This window comes from Mus musculus, chromosome 4, assembly GCF_000001635.26.
Source record: "Mus musculus strain C57BL/6J chromosome 4, GRCm38.p6 C57BL/6J".
Taxonomy (NCBI): domain Eukaryota; kingdom Metazoa; phylum Chordata; class Mammalia; order Rodentia; family Muridae; genus Mus; species Mus musculus.
Window position 1 is genome coordinate 53607842 of NC_000070.6, and position 16360 is coordinate 53624201.

The 16360-nt window shown below is 44.2% G+C and overlaps 1 protein-coding gene across 1 annotated transcript in view; it reads left to right on the forward strand.

The window, feature by feature from the left end:
* Positions 1-14637, forward strand: part of Slc44a1 (solute carrier family 44, member 1) — a 182092-nt gene extending 167455 nt beyond the window's left edge. The window contains exon 16 of the mRNA NM_133891.3: positions 13754-14637. Within this exon, the coding sequence (NP_598652.3) occupies positions 13754-13768 (15 nt within the window). The 3' untranslated portion in view covers positions 13769-14637. The remainder of the gene's footprint in view (positions 1-13753) is intronic.
* The last annotated feature ends 1723 nt before the right edge of the window (positions 14638-16360 follow it).

Here is a 16360-nt window from a genome sequence, read left to right on the forward strand (position 1 = left end):
AGGCAGCCAAAAATACGCACAACACTAGGCATTTACAATGATGATGCCTCAGTACCAGAAGGGAAGCACTTTCCCTGGTAGAGCAACTATGCTGATGGGTGGCAAGGCCTTAGTCCCTTCTGTGGCTATATGAGCAGGCTCCTTGGGTTTACTAGGGAGTAGGCTTGGGAGCACTCTACTGTGATGCCTCCTCTAATGTTGTGACATGAGGTGCTAGGAAGGTGTATTAGTCAGGGTTCTCTAGAGTCACAGAACTTATGGATAATTTCTAAATAGTAAAGGAATTTATTGATGACTTACAGTCGGCAGCCCAATTCCCAACAATGGTTCAGTCGCAGCTGTGAATGGAAGTCCAAGGATCTAGCAGTTACTCAGTCTCACGCAGCAAGCAGGCAAAGGAGCAAGAGCAAGAGCTAGACTCCCTTCTTCCAATGTCCTTATATTGTCTCCAGCAAAAGGTGTAGCCCAGATTAAAGGTGTGTTCCACCACACCTTTAATCCCAGATGAAAGGCATAGCCCAGATTAAAGGTGTGTTCCTTAACTCGGAGATTCAATCTTCTGGAATCCATAGCCACTATGGCTCAAGATCTTCAAACCAAGATCCAGATAAGGATCTCCAAGCCTCCAGATAAGGGTCACTGGTGAGCCTTCCAATTCCGAATTGTAGTTCATTCCAAATATTGTCAAGTTGACAACCAGGAATAGCCACTACAATCCACCCCTTGTCAACTTGACACAAATAATATCTCATGTTCACATGAAACAATAACAAGGTTGTAAATACGCCTAACATGATATAACTATCCCTCGTACAATCGCAAACGCATTAGTAAATTTACAATGGGCATTCATATTACTTTATAATCCTCGTTTCTGCAACTGGTTACGTGGCCTTAATTGGTATTTATAACTACCTTCCTCTACTACCCATTCTGTATTTCCTTCACCTTCAGCCAGCACCTCAGCAGGTCTTGGCTCTTTTCCTGGAGGATTGACCCATACCTTCATTCCTGATGGGTCTGCATCCTTTGTCATCCTGCTTGGATTAGGCTGTTGTAGTTTCCCATTGACTTTAATCACAGGACATGGTAGTACTAAGAGACGCCCTAAGGGATCTCCTGCACTCCAGACATAATCTTGCTTACCACCATTGTGAAGAGGTAATCCAATTTCCCCATGGTAATCTGGATCTATCACCCCTCCTAACACTGTTATTCCTTTTTTAGCCTGTTGGTTTAAGGGCATTAGAAGCCCAAAATGACCAGGGGGAAGTCTGAGCTTCCAGTTCAATGAAATGTTTGTTGTAGCTCCTGGTAGGAGCACTCCCCTCTCTGGAGCCAAAACTTCTAAGCCAGCAGAACCTAGAGTTATGGGGACAGGAAGCAAAAATTTTCCTAGAGGGTCACTAGGAGTGATAGTAAGTGGAACTATTCCGTTTTCCACCCCTTGATTCCTGGACCCATGAATCCTGGCTATGGGTGAAACTGTACCATATATCGAGCGCTGATTCAAAGCATATACTGCCTTCTGAAGAACTCTGCCCCAGCCTTCCAAGCTGTTACCACCTAATTGGCGCTGTAACTGCGTCTTCAAAAGGCCATTCCATCTTTCTATCAGCCCAGCTGCTTCAGGATGATGGGGAATGTGGTAAGACCAGTGAATTCCATGATCGTGAGCCCACTGTCGTACTTCTCTGGCTGTGAAATGAGTTCCTTGGTCAGAAGCAATACTGTGTGGAATACCATGACGATAGATGAGGCATTCTGTCAGTCCGTGAATGGTGGTTTTAGCAGAGGCATTACGTGCAGGAAAGGCAAATCCATAACCAGAATAAGTATCTACTCCAGTAAGAACAAAACGCTGTCCTTTCCACGAAGGAAGTGGTCCAATGTAGTCAACCTGCCACCAGGTTGCTGGCTGGTCACCTCGAGGAATGGTGCCATATCTGGGGCTCAGTGTTGGTTTCTGCTGTTGGCAGATCTGGCAATCAGCAGCAGCTGTAGCCAGGTCAGCCTTGGTGAGTGGAAGCCCATGTTGCTGAGCCCAAGCATAACCTCCATCCCGACCACCATGGCCACTTTGTTCATGTGCCCATTGAGCAATGACAGGGATGGCTGGGGAGAGAGGCTGACTGTCCACAGAACGGGTCATCTTATCCACTTGATTATTGAACTCCTCCTCGGCTGAAGTCACCTTTTGGTGAGCATTTACATGGGACACAAATATCTTCACATCCTTTGCCCATTTGGAGAGATCTATCCACATACTTCTTCCCCAGATGTCTTTCTCACCAATTTTCCAATTGTGATCTTTCCAAGTCCCTGACCATCCAGCCAATCCATTGGCTACAGCCCATGAGTCAGTGTATAATCGTACATCTGGCCATTTCTTCTTGCAAACAAACTGTAATACCATGTGTACTGCCCGAAGTTCTGCCCACTGTGAAGATTTCCCTTCACCTGTGTCTTTCAAGGTTGTCCCAGAAAGGGGTTGTAATGCTGCAGCTGTCCACTTCTGGGTGGTGCCTGCATAACGTGCAGAGCCATCAGTAAACCAGGCTCTAGTCTTCTCCTCTTCGGTCAGTTGATCATAGGGAACACCCCATGAGGCTATAGGTGCATGCTTGGCAGCAGATGGCATTGTAACAGGAGTAGAAACCATAGGCATTTGAGCAACTTCTTCATGTAACTTGCTTGTGCCTTCAGGACCTGCTCTGGCCCGATCACGTATATACCACTTCCATTTGATAATAGACTGCTGCTGTGCACGTCCCACTTTATGACTTGCAGGGTCTGATAGTACCCAGCTCATGATGGGTAGTTCAGGTCGCATAGTGACTTGGTGTCCTATTGTCAGACGTTCAGTTTCCACTAAGGCCCAATAGCAGGCCAAGAGCTGTTTTTCAAAGGGAGAATAGTTGTCTGCAGATGATGGTAGAGCTTTGCTCCAAAATCCCAAAGGTCTTTTCTGTGATTCACCTATAGGGGCCTGCCAGAGGCTCCAAACAGCATCTCTATCAGTCACAGACACCTCAAGTACCATCGGGTCTGCTGGGTCATATGGTCCAAGTGGTAGAGCAGCCTGCACAGCAGCCTGGACCTGTTGAAGGGCCTTCTCCTGTTCCAGGCCCCACACAAAGCTAGCAGCTTTCCGAGTCACTTGGTAAATAGGCCTAAGTAACACACCCAAGTGAGGGATGTGTTGTCTCCAGAATCCAAATAGGCCCACTAAACGTTGTGCTTCTTTCTTGGTTGTAGGAGGGGCCAGGTGCAATAACTTATCTTTCACCTTAGAAGGAATATCTCTGCATGCCCCACACCACTGGACTCCTAAGAATTTCACTGAGGTAGATGGTCCTTGAATTTTGGTTGGATTTATTTCCCATCCTCTGATACGCATATGTGTTACCAATGAGTCCAAAGTGGTTGCTACTTCCTGCTCACTTGGTCCAATCAGCATAATGTCATCAATATAGTGCACCAATGTGATATTTTGTGGAAGATCCAAACGATCAAGATCCCTTCTAACTAAATTATGACACAGGGCAGGAGAGTTAATATATCCTTGAGGCAAAACTGTGAAGGTATACTGTTGGCCTTGCCAACTGAAAGCAAATTGCTTCTGGTGGTCCTTATGGACAGGTACTGAGAAGAAGGCATTTGCCAGATCAATAGCCGCATACCAGGTGCCAGGAGATGTGTTAATTTGCTCAAGTAACGAAACTACATCTGGTACAGCAGCTGCAATTGGAGTTACCACCTGATTTAGTTTTCGATAATCAACTGTCATTCTCCATGATCCATCTGTTTTCTGCACTGGCCAGATAGGAGAGTTAAACGGAGATGTGGTGGGAACCACCACCCCTGCATCTTTCAAGTCCTTGATAGTGGCAGTAATTTCTGCAATTCCTCCAGGAATACGATACTGTTTTTGATTCACTATTTTCTTTGGCAGAGGCAACTCTAAAGGCTTCCATTTGGCCTTTCCAACCATAATAGCCCTCACTCTACAGTTCAGGGAACCAATATGAGAATTCTGCCAATTTCTGAGTATATCTATCCCAATTATACATTCTGGAACTGGGGAAATCACCACAGGATGTGTCCGGGGACCTACTGGACCTACTGTGAGTCGGACATCAGTCAAAACTCCATTAATCACCTGCCCTCCATAAGCCCCTACTTTAACTGGAGGGCCACAATGTTTCTTGGGATCCCCTGGGATCAGTGTCAACTCAGAACCAGTATCCAGCAGACCCCGAAAAGTCTGATTATTTCCTTTTCCCCAGTGTACAGTTACCCTTGTAAAAGGCCGTAGGTCCCTCTGGGGAAGAACTGGAGAAAGGGTAACAGCAAAACCTTTGAGTGTCTTATCAAGATCCTTCCTCAGTGGAACCTGGCCACCCCTTCATTCAAGGGGTTCTGGATCTGCAAACTGTCTCAAGTCTGGAAATTGATTCACTGGCCGAGATTGCTGTTTACCACGATCTAATGTAGCCTTTCTTTCATTTGGCTGTTTACCACGATCTAATGTAGCCTTTCTTTCATTTGTTTGAGAATTTTTCTGCTTATACAGATCAAACAAATATGCAGTAGGCTTCCTATGTATTTCATTCCTGGAAACACCATGATTGGTTAGCCAGTACCAAAGGTCCAACCGAGTCATGCCATTATAAATTTCACCTCTCCTGTGCTGACCATTACTGGGTATGTTATTATAAACATTCTTTTGTCTACGCTGTCCATTATAATAACTAGAATCACCTTGTCTCGGGCGATTCAATGCTGCCACCTGGCCCTTGTTACCTCGGAATCCAACTAAACCCAGTGAATTTAATTCATCTAATTGAGCAGAAGCATCTCCAATGCTAAGATCTGGCACAAGGAAAAGGGAAAGAACAAAACCCTTCAAATGTGCTGGTGCCCCTCTCACCAATTTGCGTCTTATAGAGCTGGTGAAAGGCATATCTTCTGGACCTTCCCATTGTGGACAATTATGCTTTACACAATATATCCACTCTAGCATTGCAATTTCCCTAAGTCTTAAAATCCCTTCATCAACACTAAGCCATGGAATATCAGGCATCTCCAAGTCATTTCCAGTAGGCCATCTTTTGATAAACACCTCAGCCAACCATTCAAACAAACTTTTGACACCTTTTTTAACTATGCGAGCTTCCGTATTAAACCTAGAATCTCTACTCAGAGGACCCATGTCAATAAACTCAGCCTGCTCTAGTTTTATGTTCCTTCCACCCTTATCCCACACCCTTAAAATCCATTCCCACACATATTCACCAGGTTTCTGCTTGAATGAATTAGCAAACTCATTAAGCTCCTTAGTAGTGTAGCGAATTTCCTCATGGACTACACTTTCTACCTCCCCTCTAGGAGCCTGTTTTGCTTTGAGTCTGGTTACAGGTCTAGAAGAAACTATTGGTGGGCCGTGAGCAGACTCTGCAAAATTAATTTCCTCATGTGGGGAAGGCATTATTTCAAGAGGTGGGGCTGAGGGTACTACTTCCTCAGGTGGGGCAAACCCTTGAGAATCTGAGGATTCAAAATTCTCAGCTTCAACATGGTCTTCCCACACATCCCCATCCCATGTTGTAGGATCCCATTCTTTGCCAATTAGAGCCCTTACTTTAACTGTCGACACACTCTGAGGCTGAGACTTGAATTTTCGCTGTAGTTCAGCCAACCTTACAATGAGAGTTTCTGTTTGATTTTCTGCAACTTGAGCTCTATTGCTACAAGAGAGAAGATTCTCCTCAAGGACACACTTAGCAACTTTTAGATCGTTTACTTGTGTCTGGAGCCTTTCGATTTTATCACACAACTCCTTCCTTTCATTCATCATTTTTTCCACAGATACTAAGAGCAGCCAGCCAGTAAAATCATTTTTCGATTTTTTCCCCATCTTGTAGAAAGCTTTGTGCACTGAATCACCTAATTCATTAAGAAAATCAAGGGCATTAGCTTCTTTAAGTTCGGAATATAGTTTCAACCATGGGTCTTCAAAATTCTCTGAGCTCCCAGGAGGGAGAGAATCTGGAGAGGTTTCAATAGTTGAAAGTGCTGGTGGATCAACAAGCCAATTCCAGAATTTTAAAAGATTCATCCTTGTACTTCTGTTACTCTAGAACCACTCCTGGTACCAACTTCTGTATTAGTCAGGGTTCTCTAGAGTCACAGAACTTATGGATAATTTCTAAATAGTAAAGGAATTTATTGATGACTTACAGTCGGCAGCCCAATTCCCAACAATGGTTCAGTCGCAGCTGTGAATGGAAGTCCAAGGATCTAGCAGTTACTCAGTCTCACGCAGCAAGCAGGCAAAGGAGCAAGAGCAAGAGCTAGACTCCCTTCTTCCAATGTCCTTATATTGTCTCCAGCAAAAGGTGTAGCCCAGATTAAAGGTGTGTTCCACCACACCTTTAATCCCAGATGAAAGGCATAGCCCAGATTAAAGGTGTGTTCCTTAACTCGGAGATTCAATCTTCTGGAATCCATAGCCACTATGGCTCAAGATCTTCAAACCAAGATCCAGATAAGGATCTCCAAGCCTCCAGATAAGGGTCACTGGTGAGCCTTCCAATTCCGAATTGTAGTTCATTCCAAATATTGTCAAGTTGACAACCAGGAATAGCCACTACAGAAGGCTTCTCCAGTGGTCTTTGTCTTGCCTACTTTCAATACTTCAGGCTAAGTTGAAAAGATTGCAGAGAGACTGGGCCAGGGTTGGGAGGGTATTGGTATCTTGATCTCATAGGCACCAACCAATCCCAGTGGGTACTCTGTATACTATCCACATGCCTGATATGAACACGTTCTCAGCTCAGGTTGTAGCACTAATCCCAGGGGTGGCTTGCTCCTTTCTGGATCATAGCATGCATCTGTACTTGGAGGTTGCTCACCTCCTTCTGGCAGTTGCCCTGTGCACTGCTCTGCAGCAGACTCATGGCTAAATAGTCCCAGGGGAGCAGAGGGAAGCTGGTACTGCCCAGCACAGCACACTTGTGATCTTGTCTACAACTGCATGATAGTTGGCCTCTCAAACCATCCCAGCAGCTGGCACCGTTTCCAATACTCAGTATTGGGTTCTAATGACCCTACTTGTGGTCAGTATCCAGTTCCCGTCTTAGATCCTGCTTGACTGTAGAAAAAACCACAAGGTAGAAGCTGTGGAGCAGCTGCTCAGCAGTAGCCATTGACAACTGACAGAGCAGAGAGCAGCCAAGGTGGGAAGGAAGGAAGAGAGTGAAAACAGACAAGAAAGCTGAGACAGAGCTGTGAGGAGCCGGAGAAGAGAACCTGCAGCTCTGGACTCCACAGAGCTCGCTCACAGCCAAGAGACTCAGACCAAGCTGGGAGGCATAACACAGGCCACTGACAAGGACCCAGGGTCCCCCTGTCTGAGGCCTTCACTGGGCTGTGACAGATTGCTGCTTGCTGCCCTGTACATCTGCCAACTGCTAGGACTGGTGTGGCCAAACACTGAGGGAGACATAAACTTCTAGAGACCAGTAGTGAGGAACGTCCACCAGCCCATGATTTCCACCCATTTAAATCAAGAGAGCCATTAACCATCTTATTGGTGACATCTGGAGACATATATGCTAACGGTATCTGAGATATGATGCCCCTAATGTTAAAAAATAAAACATTGACGTGGTTTTGAAGAAACTAGAACTCCTGCATATAACGTGTGGGAAAATAAGTCAACAGAAATTTGCTGGAAACTGTTTCCTTCTATTCATTAAGGTTGGAAATAAATACAGATCCAACAGTTTCCCTCCTAGGAACGGAAAGACCCACACATCTGTGCACCAAGTGACTTGCTCAGGAATGCTCATGGGATAGAGGAGTGATGCTGAAAGCCTTGTGATGCCAGCACAAGGGTGACTGAGGTAGAAGGATCATGGGTTGAGGCCCCATAGAGAGACGCTCAAAAAAGCAAATCAAACAAGGCCCCCACCATGGTTATTGAAGGATTATTTGCAGTACCCTCACATTGTAAACAACTCAGGTGTCTAAAACAGTAGGATTGTCATGCATTGACACGCTATAGTGCTACACAGAAGTGGGGATAGAATGAGCTATAGCTGACTTTGAATAAGATTCTAGCATGCAGGTTTTCATACAACAAATGGCAATCTGGGTGATTATTCTCTAGGTCTCTAGGACAAAGCTTAGAAACTGAAAATAGAAGAAAGATGCAAATCCTAGTAATGTGTGTAGGTTGTGATGAATTTGAGGATGTCTTTTAGAAAGCAAGACTGAAACTCAAGGCGGGGGGGGGGGGGAATAAAGAGGTGATTCCAAGGCCTTCAACACTAAAACAATGCACAATGTGGGTTGTGGGGTAAGATGTGGATAGGGGGAGGAGAAAGGGAGGGGGGAGAGGAGGAGAGGGAGGGTGAGGGAGAGAGAGAGACAGAGACAGAGATGGAAAGAGAGATGAGAAAATGACTTCCAAATTAGGAGGAAACGTGTTTGCACTGCAGAATTCTATCTTTGGGAGTTCCGTGAGGGTCGGACAACGCCAGTTCAGACATGCTTGGGATTTTTAGGCCATCACACCAGTCATTCCAAGGTCATAATCAAAGAAAGACCTTCACCCTCTCTCCCCTTTGTTCAAAATAATCATAAAAGCCACCTTTATTTAAAGGTGGTTGAGTTAGAGGAGAAAACAACTACCTAAGAGAAAGCTGAAGTGTGGTGCTACAAGCGCATAACCTCAGCACTTGGGTGCAGGGGGCTCACAAGTTCAAGGCCAGTTTGAACTACACTGAGAACTTTGAAAAAATTAAAACATGGAAATACGTGTCATAAACAATAAACGAGAATAAGAACTTGGAACCACTTACTTTTAAACTTTTTTTTTTTTTTTATCAAACTACTGTATTCTGAATATGTGCTTCTTGCCGGCACTGTTATAAGTTCTGGAGGTACAGTAGAAACAAAATAGATACATACCTTTGCCTTCATGCACATGCTAATTTGCTTAAATAAGGATTTTACAGCTACTTCATTAGATACATAACAAAATATATCGCACAATAGAAGTGGGGTATGTCTGTAACGCAATGAGAGGCAAAAAGAACAGAGCGCATGCCTGAGTCAGTCACAGCGCATGCCCGTGATCCCAGAGTGGGGGTGGGGGCCGGGGTGTTGGGGAAATGGAGGCTAGAGCATCAGGACCAAGTGCTGGCCACTCAGGCATGAGACCCTAGGTTGGTCCCAGAACATCTAGAAAGGCTCTGGGCAGTGCACGCTTGTCACCCAGGTGCTGCTGTGATGGAGGCAGAAGGATCCCAGGGGTGTGCTGGTGAGCTTCTGCTTTGGGGGGAGACCTTCTCTCTGAAGCTAAAGTGGAGATCAACCGAAGCAGATAACCAACACTCTCAGCCTCCGACCTCACTTTCAGGTATACACATTTGTATATGCACCTGATCATGTACATGGATCCCCCTACACACATGCGCAGAAAGGGAAGTCATAAACTTGAAAATAAAATGTGCTAGGGTGGTTAAACTACAATTGTGTTTTTCTTTGGTAGAGGTCTTTAGTTTTCTATCGGGGACTCAGACAAAGGAAGAATAAAATACGGGATTAGTAAAATTGTTCAGATTCTACTTTAAAGCAAGTGTTTCATCTGGAAAAAGTTGCCTTCATTTTAAAACACCTTTGTCCTTGTTTTGTTTTTAGACAAAGTTTCACTCAGCAGCCCAGGCCACCAGCCCTTGACCTGTTTGTCTCAAATCTCCTGAATGCTTGTACTAATGATATACACCTCCAGGCCTGATATAGAACTTAGTCAAGTGAAACCTTCTTTGTTTTAAAAATGGGGTCTCATGTAGATCAGGCTAGAAAACAGGGTCCCATGTAGCCCAGGCTGGTCTCCAACTTGCTGTGTAGTCAATGATGACCTTAAACTTCTGCTGCTGCTGCTGCTGCTGCTGCTGCTGCTGCTGCTGCTGCTGCTGCTGCTGCTGCTGCTGCTGCTCCTCCTCCTCCTCCTCCTCCTCCTCCTCCTCCTCCTCCTCCTCCTCCTCCTCCTCCTCCTCCTTTTACTGGAATTGCAGACAGGTGTCACTATTCCTAGTTTATGTGGTTCTGGGATTGAATCAGGCTACATGTCGGGAAAGGCATTCTAAGAACTGAATCACACCTCAGCACTGAAACCTTTATCTGCTCTACAGCAGACTAATGTATTATATTTAAACTCAAATTCTTAAAATCACGCATATTGTCCGAGGCTGCCCACACCACAATATAGCAGAGGCCTGCTTGGTCTGGCCTCAGTGGGAGGAGAGGATGAGCCTAATCCTGTAGAGACTTGATGCCCCAGGGAAGGGGGATGGGGCACTCTCTCAGTGGCAAGGGGGAGGGGAAATGGGTTGGGGAACTGTGGGAGGGGGCCTGGGAATGAGGGTGCAAAATCTGGAATATAAATAAACTTAAAAAAAAGGCATATTGTTTTTCTTCTGCAAGAGGTGTGGGAGAAAGATTGCTCACTGCTGACAGAAAAGAAAAAGAAAAGAAAAACCAGGCTTCTGGTGGGGAACTTATTCTTTCTATTGCAGTCAGTCAGGGAAAGTTGAAGGTGCCAGGAGAAATGTGGATCTGCCCATGTGGGGAAGCTAAAGAACTCGTGTTTCAGGTAGTTATACCTGCTATTGACACAGTATAGGACCAGCCTTGCCTGCTGCTCAGCAGCCTCTGAGCAGGGTACATAGGCTGTTCCTCCATCACTGGATCAGATGAAAGTCCCTGGCAGAATCCAGGCAGTTGATATCAGGGTTTTTAAAAAGCCACTTTAGTATCCCTGACCTGAGAGGAAGCAATATGAGCAGTGACATTCTGAGGTATTTTCCTCTCAGGTTGGTGAAAATTCCCTTTCGATACATTCTGTGTAACCGACCTTGAACTCACTACAGAGCTCCGGATGACCTCCTTTTTCTTTTCGTTTTTCTTTCTTTAGACAGGGTCACTCTTACTATGTAGCCCTGGCTGATTTGGAACACACTATGTAGGACAGGCTAGCCTCAGACACACAGAGACCAGCCTCTCCAGAGTGCTTAGATTAAAGGCATGTGGCCTGTGCCTTATTTAGTCACCAATTAGCTTTTCCCTCTCTCATTTATTTAATCAAAATTTTTATACAATGTATTTTTTAAAAAATTAATTTTTTAATGTGTTCTAATCATGTTTTCCTTCCCCTCCCCCAACTCCTCCCAGATCCTCCCAACCCCCCTTCCCAGCCAATTTTATGTTTTTTCTTCTTCTTTTAAAAAAGTCCACAAAATGAAAATCAAAACAAACAAAAAAAGTGAGACAAAAAAGTCGAATAAAACAAAAGCCACCTCCACCCCTCACACACACAAATGGGGTTCATTTTGTGTTGGTTAACTACTCATGGGCGAGGACTTGCCCTGGGATTTGATTGACAATCCAGCCCCACTCCATTGGACAAAGCTGATTTTCCCTTTCTCAGCAGGTATCATTGTGAATAGCTTCTGGTTTAGGGGTGGGAGCTTAGGAGTGCCTGTTCTCATTCATCCTTGGGAAGAACTAGACTATGTTAGATATTTTTTCATGTTCAAGGATATGGGAAAGATAACATCCAAGTGTCATCAAATCATAATCAGATTATATAGTATTTTAAGGGTGGTATATGGCTTTTTAATTAGTTTAAATATAAAGAAGGCAATCTGTATATGATATAGTTTCCTGGATAGCCTCTGGGACTAGAAAAGGACATTAGGAAAATGAATGGATCTGAATAAAGTATGCTGTGCAGTTAGTAGCTATCTCTCAGTGCTGGCTCAGGAGTTGTGACAAATGTGCCACAGAGTTCTGAGATGTGACAATGGAGAGATTAGGTGACAAGTAATGAGAACACTTCATTACTTTTATGAATTTTAAAAAATATATATTCTTAAAACTTCTAAAATGAAAGTTTAAACTTAAAATAGTAGTAAAATAGTTTTTTCTCAATCTTAGACAAATCACAGGTTTAGCTAAGCCTACTGTCTGTGCTGTGTGACCTTAACTAAACACCATCAGTATTGGATGTCAGTCTAATTATAGGAAGTGTTACTCTCAGCAGTAGGAAAAGATCACGAACATTGAAGCTGTGCATCCCAACCTAGAAGACTGCGAGCATGGGACCCAGAACAGAAAGCTTAGAGGAGGCGCTGGAGGACACAAGGAGCCCTGCGGTTTCTTGGGAGAGTAACTGGGGTCGTAGAAGCAGTGCTCCAGGGGTTATTTGATTTTTCATCTGCCAAATACATTGAAAGTGGGAAGACATCTGAGATGGATGCATGAGCAAAGAGGCAGCCACCAGAATGGGACGCTGCCATCTCCAGACTGCAACCCCCAAGTGAATCAGTGATGCTGTTGTCAGTAGTGCTTCCTGCTGCCTGGGTCGGGACCTGGTGAGAAGCAGAGCCTAGCTAGCGTAGAGATGTAGAGAGGCCAGTGCAGCCGGGGATCTTAGACTCCGTTAAATGGCTGTATCTTAGAGCTATTTTCTGTCTTCTTGATCCAAGCCTAATCTCCCTGCATGATGAGGTCAGGACTAACTCTCTCTTCCACTTGTCCTCCCTTAACCCTGAACTTGCATAAGAGTCAAGCCGAGTCCACAATTCTCAATTAGGTCTCCTTCATTGATTTGTCCTAATGGATTTTTAAGACTTTTTTCCTCCAACACTAGGGATAGAACCCCATTTCTTGAATATGCTAGGCCAGCATTCCACCAGAATCACATGCCCAACCCTAAGTACTGCAAGAAATTATCTCAAACTTGTAGAGTGAGACTCTAAGAATAAGAATGCTACACAGAACACCGCGTTCCCCATTGTCACTTACTGTGCCTTCTGCGAACCATTCCTCCACCCGCAGGATTGCTCTTTATCCATATATATATATATATATATATATATATATATATATATATATATATATATGTACACCCTCATACACACACTACAGATATACACACTCACCACACAGAAAATGCACACACACAACATATACACCCCCTTCACACACACATCACAGTCAATACATTCAAAACATCACATACACCACAATATGTATAAACCACACACACACACACACACACACACACTCCACTTCGTGCATCTGTTTTCTGAATATCTTGTGCACACCGCTAGGCCCGCCCATCCCCCATCCTTCAATGAGTATTCCCTAAGGAGAAGGTCATTCCTTTCGGCACGGTGGTGGGTTTCCTCTTTTCAGCGCATTTACTCATTCCCTGTCTGACGGACTCTGGTGAACTGTGGTCACACTCATTTTTTGGGTCTGGACTGCTCCTCTGTTAGTGGATTTCCAGGCTTGAAAAGGCCACATTTTTATTTGAGATTCAGGTTTGAGTCTTTGAGGGCACCATAAACCCAGGTTTGTCAGTTTAGCTTTGAGTTTGACTCAGATTTTTCTCAGTTCTGCTTTCCTCAGGGAAATATAAGCACAGAGGTTAAGGAGTTTGCTCATAGATCACAGCTGATAAAGGGGTACAAGTAGAATCTGAACCCAGGCTGCTGCAGCCATTCGTTTTATTTATTGTTTCCTGTGTGATTATCAGCCCCTTTAATAGTTCCTAACATCTACGGATTCTCCCACATTGTTTATCTTGGATTGTTGGTTGCTTCTTCTTGTGGTTCCTTCTCCAAGTAGAGAAACGCTCATAAACGCTCATTCTCTTGATGTGTTTACTTTCCAGCTCAGGAAAAGGTGACCTGTCTCTGCAGATTGGAAGAATGGACTCTAAGGAGGCTGTTTGCACAAGGCTCTCCACTCACCAGCTGTTGAGTCTGTGCGGAAGACAGGATCTTATTACTTCAATGGCAGCAGCGATCAAGAAAGTTCTCCAACCTTGAACAGCCAAATGGATTGACTACAGTGGGGGCAGCTAATTAATGATTAATCAGAAGCATTTGATAATAATCTGCCTTGCAGCCACGCCTTCAAACTTCATTGTTGCTTTCTCTTCTGGCCTTGTAATGTTTGAGTCAAGCCCTGCTTCTCAGCTAGTGAGCATCAGCCCAAAGTCAGAACTCACAGGGGATTCTCTGCATTCATCCCGGGTCTGTCCTCTCTGACTCTGCTACATACAGGGTCCATGTGGGCTGATAACTAGTACCAGGGGCCTGCTGCATGCTACGCATTGGGATGGGTGCCCGACATAATACTGAATCCTCAAGAAGCCTTGTCAAGTTTGTAGGTATCATTGACGTTTTGACGATGAGGAAAGGAGATGCTCAGAGAGAGAGAGATCATGTGTTGTGAGTCAGATCACACAGTCGATAGGATCAGTATTTCAATTCCAGAGCCCCTCCACTCTAACGCTATGCTTTGCTTATTATTGCTACAGAGATAACTGCCCTGTAGTATCCCAATGGATATCACTCCCAGTCTCAAATTGGGCTGGGTATGGCGGTGTATATGCATGGGAAGCGTCTTGGGGAGGGTGGTAGAAGCACAAAAGAATCACAGAATTATTTTCTAAGCAAAATAACACTTGTTTGTTTATGGCCCATGGATCATAGCTTCCTGTCCCCACCTATTTTTGTAAATAAAGTTTTATGGGAACACAACCACATCCATTATGCGTTGTCCGTGACTCCTTTCTTTCTGTAATGGCACAATGACATAATTTTATCAAAGACCCTATAATCCCCAGTGCCTCAAATATTGATGCTGTGGCCCTTGCAGGAAAGTCTGGGGCCCTGGCCTAGATGAGTTTGGAAGGAAGCTCACAGTTTTCATCAGGACGAATTTATTACATTTTCCCTCGACTGAAAACGGAAAACTTGGTAATACCTGTATAATCACTGTTCTGATCATGATGGTATGTGGGTAGACAAAGTAGTGATGGGCAGGGACTGTAGGGCTGTACTGTTATAACTAGGGCAAGATAGGCAGGGGACAGGGGGGTGAGAACTCCATTTTGGAACCCCGGTAAACTCCTCATCCCATAATCCTCTCACTCATGAACTTCCTTTTCCTCTTGCCAAATAGGTCCTAAAATAATGATTCACAGGCTTCCATGTGGTTTCCCACGTACAGCATTCTTCAGTCTCCCGACATCCTGACTTGGAATTCAGAAACAAAGACAATCTGATCTCTAGTCATTTCTCTTCCCATCTCCCTTTGTTTCTAAACCTTGAGGAAGCTGTGCTAAATTTGAATATATATTTCAAAGCTAACTTAAGTAGTTCTGACTCACATCTAGGAGCAGAGGGAGCAGGTGGAAGGGGATGGGGGTTATCGGAGGGGAAACCAGGAAAGGGGATAATATTTGAAATGTAAGTAAAGAAAATATCTAATAAATAAATAAATAAATAAATAAATAAATAAATAAGGCTGGAGAGATGGCTCAGCAGTTAAGAGCACCGACTGATCTTCTGCAGGTCCTGAATTCAAATCCCAGCAACCACATGGTGGCTCACAACCACCTGTAATGAGATCTGACGCCCTCTTTTCTTGTGCATTTGAACAGAGCTACAGTGTACTTAGATATAATAATAAATAAATCCTATTAAAAAAAAGAAAGCAGAAAAAAGAAAATACATAATACTTGTAGATTTTGGTGTTAGTCTGTTCAGGCTGCTATAACAAAATACTGTAAACAACAGAACCAGTTTTCCCAGTTTGGAACACTATGAAATACAAGGTCAACGAGCTGGCCGTTGTCTGGTCGAGCTTCAGTGTCTGAGAACTGTTTTCTGGTTCAGACAGCCACCTTCTCATACATCCTCATATATTAGAAAAACAAAAACAAAGCAAAACAGAGTCTCTCTGACAGCTCTGCTCTTCTCCTCTCCTCTCCTCTCCTCTCCTCTCCTCTCCTCTCCTCTCCTCTCCTCTCCTCTCCTCTCCTCTCTTTTTTCCTTTTTTAATCTCATTCATAAGAGCCCTTGCCTCTGGGACCTAGTCACAGACCAAAGGCTCCCACTCCTAATCTCATCACTTTGAGGAGCAGGATTTTTAACAAATGACTTTGAGGCAGCACAGACCCATTCAGCCTATGACAGTGTGATGCTTCCTAGCGGGTTTGGCTTTCCTATGTGATACCATGTATCCTGAGCCAAAAGAAACAGATGTATTCATTTCTTTTCTACAGATGGTATTCTGTTAATTTAGAAAAATCCAGGTAATTTAAAATTATATCAAATGTGCTTTCTTCCACATGAATATGCATTTTTCACAGAGATAAGTTTTCATAGCTGCAGAATATTCCACCTCCTATCTATTCTAACGTTTTCCATTGTTTGGACATTAAAAAATTCTACCTCTCTAGTCCCTGATTCATGTCTTACTACATCTT